The 14,175-nt window shown below is 36.2% G+C and overlaps 2 protein-coding genes across 2 annotated transcripts; one reads left to right on the forward strand and one right to left on the reverse strand.

The window, feature by feature from the left end:
• Nucleotides 1–1,956: 1,956 nt before the first annotated feature.
• ABCI8 (ATP binding cassette protein 1) lies at nt 1,957–4,737 on the reverse strand. Its single transcript, XM_086228984.1, has 2 exons — nt 3,239–4,737; nt 1,957–2,455 (listed from the first exon to the last, which is right to left on the reverse strand). The coding sequence occupies exons 1-2, from the start codon at nt 4,658–4,660 to the stop codon at nt 2,237–2,239; spliced, it is 1,641 nt and encodes a 546-aa protein (XP_086085110.1). The 5' UTR covers nt 4,661–4,737; the 3' UTR covers nt 1,957–2,236.
• Nucleotides 4,738–6,770: 2,033 nt separating this feature from the next.
• LOC147298567 (uncharacterized) lies at nt 6,771–12,757 on the forward strand. The gene is made up of 2 exons (XM_086247500.1): nt 6,771–6,921; nt 10,703–12,757. The coding sequence occupies exon 2, from the start codon at nt 10,758–10,760 to the stop codon at nt 12,423–12,425; it is 1,668 nt and encodes a 555-aa protein (XP_086103626.1). The 5' UTR covers nt 6,771–6,921; nt 10,703–10,757; the 3' UTR covers nt 12,426–12,757.
• Nucleotides 12,758–14,175: the final 1,418 nt, after the last annotated feature.

The following is a 14,175-nucleotide window of genomic DNA, read 5'->3' on the forward strand; positions in this document are numbered from 1 at the left end:
CTTGCCAAAATATCGATGTTTGTGCAATAGAAAGAGCCGCTTTACACTCGCAGGAGCAAGTGTGGAGAGGCTAGTTATATATAATGTTGCTCGTGGGCTAGCTAGATGTTTGGCTAAAGCTTATGATAGTTCATTTTCTTCATCGGTCTGTTTGTTATCCAATAAAGTTCCATTTGAAGGAAAATTACAAGGGTATGAACAATTGGGGATCAAGGATAGCTAGACCCTTTACTTTGAAGTTTTAAATATTTTACTTAAACCATTTTAAAGACGTGTTTAGTTAATTATGTTGTATTGTTCTAAAAAGTGGTGATGTGCTAATTAAGGGATTGTCTTCATTCTGCTTAATTAATTGATATTAAGGTGTCTCACTAAAAAATTGGAGATCACATCTTAAAAGAAATCACTAGAAATTTGATTTTTTATTCGAGAAATTATTGTGTGTGACCGTAACACCACATAAAATAATGACGTGGTATTATTAATTCACTCAAATTATAACACGTGCATAATAATTAATTTAAAACCCTAAAATTTAGGAAAAAAATCTTAAAATCGTCCCCATGTTGTAATTTTAATGAATTGGTAACACTACGTCATTATGCCACGTGGTGTTGTGTCACATACAATAATTTTTCTTTTTATTCCACTCTTGCAACTACGGATTCATTCCACTTTTGATTATGTAACTTTTATGAATTGGGGTGGACTTATACTACCTTATTATTTGTAGGTGAGATAGTGAGCATAAAAGACTCTTTAAAGATAACTGAATACATCAATCAGTTGAGAATTTCAGATAATAGACTATAAAATGTGATTGGAGTAAGGAAAGCAACATCTGAAGATAATGAAACTAATCTTTTAGTGAGTGAAACGCAATGAATGATGGTGAAGTTATTTTGATATACAAGCATGTGCATTAAGTAGAAGCCCAAAATAAGAAAGAAAGATAAATTAAGATCCAGTCAGCCCAAAATTTAAGTAAAAGCCCAAAAATTCTACCAAATGCTCCGAAATTCCTACAAAGCGTTCGACAATTCTTACCAAGTGCTTGGGGATTCTTGCCGAGCGCTCAGCAGTTGCACTTGCAACCTGCAGATGCGACCTTATTCATTCATCTGTAACCTAAAATATGCATCTACAACCTAAAATTTGTCATCTACAACCTAAAATCTGTCATCTGCAACCTAAAATATACAGATGCAGATGGTGGATGCATTTGCATCTGCCGAGCTCTCGGCAAGAGTACCGAGCGCTTGGTAGCTTATTTCTAGTGTCCAAGAGTGCGCACGCGAATAGATTAGACTTTAACTTAATTTTTTATTTGGCTGGATTTCTACTTAAAAATATTTCAAACACTGGGGAGTAATTTATTAAAAAAAATATAGTTCATAGGCTTTCAAAGGTAACTTGGCCATTTTGTGCATTTTTGTGTCTTCTTCTATACTTCCAATAAAAAATTTAATTATAGAAAAAAATATTCTCTAGAAAATATGAAAAAGCAACACATTTGGAACTGAGTCAGCAAGCTAAAATCTTACTTTCATAGTGTGAGCTATATAGGCCAGCATGCACTTCTTTGTCAATCCACAAAACTAGCATTTACTAACATTCACGGCCTTAGCATTTGCTTTCATGGCCTCTGATTCCATGCCAACGAAGCAATGGCCTTCCTTAGCATTTGACTGCATAGCCTATGATTCCATGCCAACGAAGATTGCTCTCATTTAGTCCAAAACTTGAAAAATTGAAAATCGAAGTTTTTGGAACTCAAGAAACTGTGGTGAGATTTTACTGTAAATTTTTCTTAACAAATGAATTTGAATTTCCAAGTACTTACAGAAACTATAGTGGTACAGATTACCTCTCTTCCTTGCCACTGTTATGATGTACTTTTCTTTATGTTGCCATGTAAGAACATAAAAACTACACAATTGCAAGTATGCCACACTATTGAGCTGAAAATTTAAGTTATAACAAGCATTATTTTGTCAATCAACAAGCAAAGTTCTGTGCACCAAAGTGCTTCTATCTCAATACGTTACAGCGGGCATCAAAGGATATACATTTACAACAAATATCTAATCTATGTACATACTCTCCATATTCTAGCCATTTTCATAGCATATCTGTCAACTCAAACGTCTCTTGCAAACTACTCAGATTTTAAACCCGTTGACAAAAATATTGAATTTCGTCGATGAAGCTTTTTTGCCTAAACTGTTGCTGTTATCTAACCCACTGATCCTTCAAGCTTCAAGCCAATCAATTGGTTCACTTCAGACCCAAACTCGTCTGGAAGCTCATTGAATACAGCCTGGCAAAACCCAGATATCATAGCGGCCATGGCTTTCTCATAGTCAATTCCCCTTTGCTGAAAGTAAAATAGCTGGTCTTCACCAATTTTGGAGGTACTGGCTTCGTGTTCAACGCGAGCTGTGGGATTCTTTACCTGTTAAGCACATGGGATGAATTCATTAAGGAATAAAAGAATATTCCATGACAATTACATATTATATGGGCACTAACTGTTAGAAAACTAGCAACTAAAAAGGGTCTACTCTATGACCCTGTAATAACTCTAGATAATCATACGAAAAAGATGGGTTATGGGGCAATTGTGACATTCTAAGAAGCAAGATAAAGACCAAATCACTTCAGATTTCTCAAACATACCTAGAGTGGATTAGATTTTCACTAGATAAGGAAACAAATCTTGAATGTACTGAAACTAGCTTCAATGACTAGTGCAATAATGCCATACCTAGAGTAGCTCATATTTGCTATGATGATAGTTGTATAGCAGTGTGTCTAATCTTATCCACAAACCCTATTGACTAATCTTGGTAACCATCTTGATAGAATCTCAGACAAGAAAGTAAAATATATTCAACACCAGGCTCATCATGCCTCCCATGGGTACTGCTTTCTTCAGAAGAAAATCAACTTTTAAAATTTCTTCTTCAATTGCTGACAACTAAAGTGGCTTCTTTAAGTAAGCAACGATACATCATATGAATTATTCATATGAATTATCAAAGAAAAATACATTTGGGAACTAGATAGGAGGGCTAGATTTGAGCAGAAGGGTGGAGTAACATAGTAATGCAAGAATGTCATCTAATGAAGAATCAATTTAAATAACCATCACACTACAGGAAAATTTGTATTAAATACCAACATACATGATCTTAATGCCAAAAAAAAAAAAAGAGACAAGATCAAAGGAAGTTACCTGGATGTATGGATAGGTGTTGGCAGCTGCACCGTCTCCAATAAGCATTGAATCACACTGTGAGGAGTTTCGAGCATTCTCTGCCTTCGATTGAACCTGCACAAGGCCCCTATAACAGTTCCTTGAATTCCCAGCTGATATACCCTTTGAAATAATTCTACTTCTTGTATTCTTGCCCTTGTGTATCATCTTTGTACCTGTGTCTGCCTGCTGATAATTATTAGTCAAAGCTACCGAGTAGAACTCACCCACAGAATCATCACCCTCCAAAACAACACTCGGATACTTCCAAGTAATGGCAGACCCTGTCTCCACCTGGGTCCAAGATATCTTTGAGCGAGCCCCAGCACAAAGCCCTCGCTTGGTAACGAAATTATAAATCCCCCCCTTCCCTTCCTCATCCCCAGCATACCAGTTCTGCACTGTGGAGTACTTAATCTCCGCACCCTCACCACAATACAACTCAACCACTGCAGCATGAAGCTGGTTTCTATCATAAGAAGGGGCGGTACACCCCTCCAAATACTCCACAAAACTCCTATCATCAGCCACTATCAAAGTCCTCTCAAACTGCCCTGTCTCCAATGCATTTATCCGAAAATAAGTTGAAATCTGCATCGGGCACTTAGTGTCCTTCGGTATGTAACAAAACGATCCATCACTAAACACCGCGGAGTTCAAAGCAGCATAATAATTATCCCCAGTAGGCACTACTCTACCTAAATACTTCCTAACTAAATCTGGGTGCTCCCTAATCGCCTCTGATATCGAACAAAAGATCACTCCACCTTCCTCCAGCGCCTTCCTATGTGTAGTGGCTATTGACACACTATCAAGAACTGCGTCTACCGCAACATTAGCCAATCGATTCTGCTCATTTAATGGCACTCCTAATCTATCAAAGTACTTAAGAAGTTCCGGGTCTGCCTCATCGAGGCTATTCAATGCTGGTTTCTTTTTGGGTGCCGAGTAATAACACATATCTTGAAAATCAATTGCAGGGTATCGGTTATCAGACCATTTGGGTTCTTTCATAGTCAAAAATTTCTCAAAAGCATTCAATCTAAACTCAAGCATCCAATCAGGCTCTTCTTTCAGCGAAGAAATTATACGAATTGTCTCCCTAGAAAGCCCTTTTGGAATCGAAAAGGAATCTATGTCTATATTAAACCCAAATTTCTTATCATACTCACGATTACGAAGAAATTCCTCGATTGAGAGCTTACCTTGATCCGGTTTGATTGTTTTCGGGTCGTACCCGACATCTGCTCGAACCTTGAAGACCCTTTTTGGAGCAAAGGTTTTCTGATTTGAAAGCTTCAAAAACTCGAGCTTCGGATGCAACCCTTTTTGGAATTTCAGTGGTTCTGAAGCAGCTTGAGGAGACAAGCTTGAAACACCGTTAGCTAACAGAGAAGCCATGGTTGTGGTTCAGAGACTTCAGATGGAGGTTTGTTTTTTGGTCAGATAGAGTTAACGACACGAAGACAATACAAGATTGATGGAAGTGAACGAACTCAAGTGGTTTTTATTGAAACATTCGTGGCCATAGATTTCATAGCTGTCTCGTGTGCAACACGTACCTCTTGCCCCTTGGGCTCTTGGCTCTTGCGGTAAGCCCACATTGTATTTGTGGCCCAAATACTTGGATACCGCCTTTGGTGTGGACAACTCACCTAATATTTGTAATGTTAAAAATATTTGTAATATTTGGTGTGGATCCTAAAATTTTATAATATATCCGTTCATTTTTGTTAAAGTTTTGCCACACTCCAAGCACTTTCTGGTTAAATTTATCTGAATTTCATTGAAATTTGGCATAGAGACTGGAGACAGAGAAGGAGGCGGAGGCCGGAGGGAGAGAGAGGAGCCACCGTCGCCGGAAGGAGAGAAGAGATTGGGGATATAAGAGATCCAGGAAGAGAGGGAGAGGAGGAAGAGAGAAGAGATCAAGGAGGGAGTGAGGGACTAGGAGAGAAAGAAAGTGCGGAGGAAATTATGAGAAGGAAGACTGGAGCAGGAGAGGTCACGAGGTCACGGGGGAAAAGGAAGAAGGAAATAAAAAAGAAAAGAAGAGAAAATTAAAAAAAAAAAAAAGAAAGGAAAGAAAACAAAAAAAAACACGTTGTGTTTGCTTTTACACGCTCGTTGACTCGAGATCTTTCTAACAAAACTAAAATCAAGATTGAGCTTTTCCTAATTTTTATTGTTTCTCAATGACTCGCCGAACTCACTTAAAATCCAAATAACTTACCAAAATTAACTTAAAGGGCTGAAAAACGTTCTGTAAAATCCCTTGAGCTCGTCTCGATAAATCTTATTTTTCTACGACTTCAAATTCATTTATTTCCTTCCAAAATTACTCAGAAAAATTCTAATATCTTCAAACTAACAAGATAATTATCAATAAATCACTATTTACTTCAAAATAAATTATAAACCAACTTTCCAGGATCTCACAATCTATTTGCATTGTGTTTGGTTATTGAGTTAAGTGGTTTATAAAATAACAATACATGTCATTTTATTATTTGTTCACATATGTTTTATGGACAATTAGATTTAAAATGATTAAATATCTCTTAAAAAAAGGTCATTTTATGTAATTATTAATTAGTAAACTATTTTTATTTAACAGTATTTGCCTCCAACATTCATTATATTTACTTTATATCACATAAAACCTACTATATAATTTGATCTCTTCAATGTTTTTTATCAATGTAGTAGATAATATGTTAAATAAACATATGATCAAGTTTCATTCAAAATTTTCGTATTTTGATAGCAATTTCCGTCGTTTTTATCTAATTTTGTCGAAATCGAAATTTCTGCAAAAATTTCCTCGAAACCAAAATTTTATTCCTTGGGTACACCTTTTTTTAAATAAAATGATAAACAACCCGACGTTTTAAAAAAGAGGTGCTGATTAAACAAGGCCGAGCTCGGCCCCCCTTACCGAGCGCTCGTCATGTCCTTATTTTTCTTTTTTGTACTAGAATGATTGTTACTATCGAATAGTAACAACATTATTGTTGTTCAATAGTGTCAATCAGTAATAATAATTATTACTGTTAAAACAAAGGTGGATGTGAATCCATAAATTTGAATTTTTTGTTTTATGTTGGTTTATTAATTTTTTGCATGTTTATGTAAATAAAAAAAGACAAAAAATATATCTATAAGCATAATTTTTATGTGATATTGTGATTATCATTGTTGCACAATAACAATAGATGATACTGTCGAACATTGATTATATTGTAAAACACAAAAAGAAAAAAACTTTGAACGCTCATTAACAACGAAATCAACATGTCTCTGTATTTTTATAAGTGGGCCAGCTTATGAGCCTATTTTTTTATCATGGGCTTTAGGAAACAAGAAAAAACCCTAATAAGTAACCAACTGATAACTAGAACATGATGGCATCATGGGAAAGTATTCCCGCGTCCAAACACCCATTATCCGGATTACGGGAAAGAGATACAGAGTCACACACACACAAACAGACCCTTGTTCTATTCCAAAAGCTAAAAAAGCCTAATAACAAACAAAGCAAAAAAAAAAAAAAAACGAAATCAAATAAAAAAAGGACCAAGAAACTGATTTTCCCACCATTGCCACCGATTTTGGATTTTCTCGATTGATTCCGCTTCTCATTTCATCATCGTCAGCCACATGTAAGTGCCTGAAACTGTGTTCTCACATTGTGGTAGTTAATATTTCTTTGGCGTTGCATTATTGTTTGATTTAGCTCGTGCAATAATAGTTACTATATTTGATCAGGGTAGCATTAGGGTTTTTGATCTGAGGAACCACAGAGACCCTTTATTTGTTTTTATGGGTTCATTCATGACTGAGCTGAAATTACATGTTTGTTGGGTTGAGTGAGATCAGTAATATAGCGGAAAATAAGGACTGCATCCATCAGAAACAATTTTCTATTTATTATTTTTTGTGAAGATTGAGATTTTTTTTGTGCTTATGCGATTTATTTTATGGATTTACGTTTTTACATGCTATATTATTCATATTTTGTCTGTTTTTGGGTTTATTTCTATTCTAATATTCGTTTAGTTCACTTAAAAGCCAGAATGTTGCCTCTTTGACATTTGCCTTATGAATTTTTATTGTTTTTTTTTTTTTTTTTCCGTTGTATTATTTTGGTGTCTAAATTTGTTTTGCATAAACTCGGTAAACTATTTCCTTCATTTATGCGTGTTATTGCTTGTAATATCGACTCTTCATCTCATTTATCCATTCTTTCTTAATCTGCTTATTCTAGATTAATTTTGAATAAGAGGTCTATCATTACTACCTCAAGGTTTCTGGTATCATGGTATCAGAGCTTGGTTATCCGCGTGTAAGGCCTAACGGCCACACGTGCTCCCACGTCACCTAATACAATTTGTTCACGTGTAAGGCTCAAAATATTGCCACACGTGCGGGGGCGTGTTGAGAGTAATGTGGAGCAATGTCCCACATCGGAAAACTAGAGCTTAGCATATGTGCTTATGAGTCTTGGACCTCTCCACCCATTGTCAATTGGTTTTGGGTTGAATGCTCTAATTCTATCATCTGGAACATGAGACATTTTTTTTGGTAGAGAACATAGGACATTGTAAACAGTATAAATAAAACGTTTTATGACTGAGAAATATATGAATGCATAAATAGGGAAAACAAGTATGTAACAGTGAGCATGAAGAAAACATTGCGATAAGGAGATTCAAATATCAGATTAACTTACTTTATAGTAGTGCATAAAATCAAACCTTGATAGTATCATTAAGTTCAAAAATTGATAATTTGATGATGCGGGGATAGTGTTGATTACTAGGTGTTACATGTGCAAGGATGTAAGGGAATCAGGATATCATCTGTTATTACATCATCATATGGCCTAGGAGTTATGGGGTTTTATTTTGTTATTATTTGGTATTGATTGGATTATGTCAGGATCTGTTCACAACTTGTGTTTAGGATGGCATTGAACCTTCATGGGAAAATCTGATAAGGCTGTTTGGAAGGTGGCTCATGTGTGTGTTATGTTGTGCTTGAAGTTTGGGAGGAATACAAAAACTATTGATGATTCAGAACATTCAATGATGAAATTAATGGTTCAGTTGTTGAGATGGCTTTTTGAGCGGTCAAATAGTGCTCCTACAATTTCTTTATGTTCTTTGGTAGATTTAGTTGCCTCCTTTCCTTTTTAAACTCTTGTAGGCAGCTAGTGTACTAGGGTAGTGCTTCCGTGATGCTTTTTATTTTATTTTATTAAATCTTACTTATAAAAAAAAATATCAAACTCTGGGTTCCTATAGAATTTTCTTAAATGTCTTAATGCTTCAGTGGCTTTTGGGAATTTAGTTGTGAAAAATGCTCCTTAGCATTGTCATGTTGTAAGATTCATAATCAAATACCAAATAAAAAATGGAAGCATATGATTTTGTTTAAAGAGGAAGAGGGAAAAATGAATCAAGCTGTGGGTGAGGTGATGATTGAATTTTCCAAATCTCTCTCTCTCTCTCTCTCTCTCTCTCTCTCTCTCTCTCTCTCTCTCTCTCTCTCTCTCTCTCTCTCTCGTTCCTTGTTCTAAAAAAAAAATTCAGTACATTGTAAACTTTTCATTACCTCCATCAAAATTTAACAATCAATGATTTAAAAGATGAAGCCAACATGGTTCTATATATGCATGAAATCATACCTTGTTTTTCAATAAGATACATTCATTTATGCATATAGGTAGAGTTGGTTCAATGCTTGCATTTTGAGCCTGAAGTTTGGGTCTAGAAGGAAAATTAGGCACTACTCTGATTATTGATATTTTTGCTAATGAAATTGCACGAATGCGGGCTGGGAAACAACTCTACTTGGAAATTCCTAAGGTTTGGGGAACAAGAGAGGGGGCGGGGGTGGTTCAGGTTCTGACTGTCACTTTAGGAGGGCATTCCTGCTTCTGAGGTTTGGATGGACCGGGCTAGGATAATAGGCTAAGTTTGGACTACTATACAGGCCTGACACAATCTCTTTCCCAAGTTCCCGGCCCAAATTTTATAGATTCTTTGTTCTTTTTGGGTATAATTGTTATTATTCAATGGGCTCATTAAACATGGATCCTTCCCATTGTTACTAGGGTTCTTTATAAGTGAAAAAATTCCATATCTCTCTCTCTCTCTGTCTCTGTCTATGTTTCTACACTTCCGCCGCCCCATGGCACAAGCGTGAAAGAGTTTAGATCTACAGCTCAATCCTTCAATCCTGATCATACTCTTGGTGAGAAGTTTGAGATCTTGGTTCTAACTAATGATGATTGAGGTGTTTTTTTTTTAATTTTAAATAATCATTTCCTTTATACTGAAATCAGTGGAGATCTGGTGATCCATAGAGATCTTAATATTATTTATGAAAAGGATGTTTGTGGATCTGTCTGAGGTCTATTGCAAATTAGACTTTCTTAGCATTTTTCCAGTGCGATCTTATGTTTAAATGAATTTAATTGTTATTTTGTTTGGTTATTGTATTAACTTTAAACTTCTGATAGATTTGTACATTTATTAAGGTAAAGTAGTGTTATGCTGTTATAAATTGGCAAGGAAAGAATAACTACATCTGCTGTTATAATTGGCACTCGTTTCAGTTGCTTTTCTTTCATTTTGTTCCAAATCTAGTTATCTTTCACTTCATACCTTTATCCAACTTCCATCTTCTTTTTTGTCATGCCGATTGACGATTTAGTTATGCTCAACTTATGGATTTTCTTGACTACCTAGCATTTTGTACTGTAAAACATTATGCATATTATTGATATCTAAAGAAATTTTTTTGCCTTCTACTTTATTTTATATCGAAAATGTGTGTTGGCTGGCCTTTCAATTGGGAATTACTTAGATCTGCTGGGGTTCTCTTGACATTGGCTGTATCATCAGGATTGTTTATCTGAATGTAAATTTGAGGCTGTATCAGATACAGTATGCTATGGTTATACGTATTTGTACTGTATCAGACATTTTTGCATTTGGACACAGGTTAAATGGACATGCCCATCTAACATAAGAGAGGAACTGCTTCCTCATTTTTAGTTTACTGCTGTGTTCATCATGCCATAGGTTTTTTAATAGGGACCATCTTTCAACTAGATACAAATATAACTGGTGTATATCTGCTTCATTATCTTTTCATGCAACAGTCATGCTGGGTCTGAGGGTCCTACTTGGAGAAGTCTTAGTGCAACATTTGCATGTCTAGGCAGTGACATGGATTGCTCCTTGCTAGAAAATACCAGACTATTCAGGCTCTGGTGTAGTTCATAGAATTTGACTGTTCTAGGTTATCAGTTCTGGATTAAAAATGAGTGATAGGAATACATGACCAATTCATTTCACCGTAGTCATATTGTTTTCAGTCCCCATTTTGTTAACACAGATGGGAAAGATTATGAGATTACTTTCTTCCTTGCAGGGGAAAATTTTAAAAACCAGTGTGAAATCTGCCATTTTGCATCCTTCTGTGCAGTATGAATCAACAAAATCAAGGAACGAGCTCTTTATCTTCGCCAGACCCCCCTATGAAGCGGAAACGTGGACGCCCACGTAAGGATGAGAGTTTGGTACATGGAGAGAGCATGACTGCAATGCCTGGATCTGACGGTTTGAAGAAAAACAAACCGAGTGTGGGTACAACTGATGACGTTGAGGATGAAATGGTGGGTCAAATGGTTTCTGGTGTCATTGAAGGTTCATTTGATGCTGGCTATCTTCTCAATGTTAAGGTAGCAGACACTAACACTCAGCTGAGGGGTGTTGTATTTATGCCGGGAAGGTACACCCCAGTTACTGCAGCAAATGACATTGCTCCTCATGTTAAGATGTGCAAAAGAAAAGAGCTTCCCATACCTGCACGCCCAAGTGAACAAAGTAATAGGCAACCTATTGAAGTGAAAAACCAAACACCTACAGTTCCAAACCAAACGCCTGCAGTTCCAAACCAGACACCTACAGTTCTAAACCAGACACCTACAGTTCCAAACCAGACACCAACAGTTCCAAACCAGACACCTACAGTTCCAAACCAAACACCTCTAGTTTCAAACCAAACACCTCTAGTTTCAAACCAAACACCTATAGTTCCAAACCAAACACCTCCAGTTTCAAACCAAACACCTGCAGTTCCAGACCAAACTCAAGCCTCTACCATTCAGTCTGAAATCCCAGAATCACTTCAAAACCAATCTTCCTCTGTTATGATTCCTCTGGTTGATAATTTTCCAAAGAATGATCCAGTCCCTTCCTTGGGAGGAAAAGTCATGCCACAGCAATTTTTGGAGCCTATACCTGATAGCCAGTCTGCCCCTGTAATGGCACAGTCAGAGCATGATAAAGTCGATGAACAGGATAAAGTGTTGGATGAAGTTGAAGCAGCAACAATAATGAAAGGACCAAATGATGTAGAGGCCAATAAAGTATCCAAAGGAGAAACAGCACCTGAATCAATTGCTGACATACCAGGCATTGAAACCATATCTAACGATCCTCAAATCCAACCTCAGGCTGTGGGTTCTGAAGAGAGTGCATTAGTTCATGATGAAGTAAAGAGCTTGAACCTTGAACTCAACAAAACTCCTGTATTTGCTGAACCTGCACCAACCTCTGTCATACCAGGCGTTGAAACCATATGTAAGGATCCACAAATTCAAGCTCAGGCAGTGGATTCTGAAAAGAGTGCATTGGTTCATGATGCAGTAAAGAGCCTGAATCTTGAACTCAACCAAGCTCCTGAATTTGCTGAACCTGCAGCAACTTCTGTCATACCAGGCGTTGAAATCGTATGTAAGGATCCTCAAATTCAACCTCAGGATGTGGGTTCTGAAAAGAGTGCATTGTTTCCTGATGTAGTAACAAGCCTGAATCTTGAACTCAACCAAACTCCTGTATTTGCTGAACCTGCATGTGTGTCTTCTGATCCAATCAATGAATCAGCCGACAATTTGATGGAAGAACAGGTTTACTCTGCACCAAAGCCCAGTCAGATGTTTGGGGGAGAGATATTTCCATCTGAATCCAAGCTTGCATCTGAAGGATCTATTCCACCAGGAATGGTTGAACCTCACATCTCTTGTTCTTCTGGTGTTATTAGCAATGAGGACTGTGATATGGAAGATGCCATTCCACCTACACAATCTTAGATTTATGCCATGGCATTAAACAATCTGGTTGGGTCTGAGTTTTGTTTGTGAAGCAAAAAGCAGGAGAGATAGACAGATGATGCATGCAGAATCAAGGCTTTAGGAATAAACAGGTAAAGCTAGTTGCTGATGGCCTCAATTCGTAGGAGTATGAGAAAGACACAGTTATAGTGTCATAGTTTATTTTCTATTGACAGCTCAGGATGGTTTTTAATATCAGTTTTTGCATTTCAACTTTGGTTTCAATTTATACCTTTTGGATGATGTTGGTACTTGTTCAGTTGTTTGATGGTTATCTCTCCACCATCTTTGGAGGGCTTTCTTGCAGACAATTAAGAAGTTTCTTCACCTTTTTGTTTCTCTTTCCTAAATCTTGTTTGCTTTCCGCCGTGTTAAAAAGTATCAAATGCAGGGTGACTATTGGAGTTTGAGGAATGATGCACATTATATAGGCAGTACAACTGAAAAGAGAATGCATACAGATAACTTTGTTGGGAATTTGGAACCTGCGTTCGTTTCATACAGGATAAGTTAGAAATTGGATGATCATGGATAATAAATTCTGACAATATGATTTCCATATTTCAGCAGGCAACCCCATCCTCCATCATACGTATTGCCAACTACCTAGACATTTTGCCTTTGTTACAGCTGAATTTTTGGATGGATTTTGGCTGCGTTTATATAAAATTGCAACTTACATTAAAGGTGACATTGATTTAAAAGTAATTTGATCAATAAGGACTTGTTAAAAAAATGGGATTTTTGTGATATAATGACTCCTTGGGGGGAAAATATTGGAAGCTGTTTATATGGACCATGGAGTGAGCTCAAAATCAATTTTTCTGAGTTAGTAAAATGTCACTCTCATGTATCAATCTGAGTTGATACTGAATCAGTTTGTTACGTTTTCAGTAGTGCTAGGGATTCCAATTTTTTTTTTTTTTAACTTATATAGTATTTATACATTGGACACTAAAAAATAAAAAATAAAATCTAAAAAAAATATATATATTATGTCCAATAAAGTAATGATACATAAAGTATAAAAGAAAAATTAGAAAAATAAGTTGAAATCCCTAGTATTATTATTACGTTTTATAGCTTAGATGACCAATATTGCAAATAGTGCATAAGTTAAAAGGATGTCTTGAATTACAAAGGTATGCACTCAGATGAAACAAATCTTTCGTTCTTTTATTTTTGGCACACAATCTTTCTTATTTGCTTGAGAGGACACTAATTCAAAATGATAACAAGACCTGACCTAACCTAACCTAAAAACACCCTTTCCATAATGGTCCTGAGTTTGCCAATTTCAATGGACATATCATATTTGCCTAGGATAGAGAGATTGGAACTCAAGACATTTTATAATAGAGGGAAGAGAAATATCTCTAGACTAATTGGACATTCAAATCTTTGGCTGGTGCTCCCCCTCTAGAATATTAAACTATAAAGTAAATTACAATTTACACTCTTAAGATTTGGAGTGTTTAACAACTAACAACTAACACCTTATCATTTTAATTTTTTAATTTAATACATAACATTTTAATTTACTTACAATTTACTACTGACTTTCTAATTATATGTTAATTAATAACATTAATTTTTGCTGACTGTAAGGCCAAATGACGTGCTACTCACCAGCACGGTTGAACTATAATTGAGTCATTATGTTGAACTTTATTTAACTTGCCACCACTCCCCAGCACGGTTGCCACACCATCTCTACCGTCCAGTGCTT

This window comes from Dryas octopetala, chromosome 1 (assembly GCF_963921425.1).
Source record: "Dryas octopetala chromosome 1, drDryOcto1.1, whole genome shotgun sequence".
Classification (NCBI taxonomy): Eukaryota; Viridiplantae; Streptophyta; class Magnoliopsida; order Rosales; family Rosaceae; genus Dryas; species Dryas octopetala.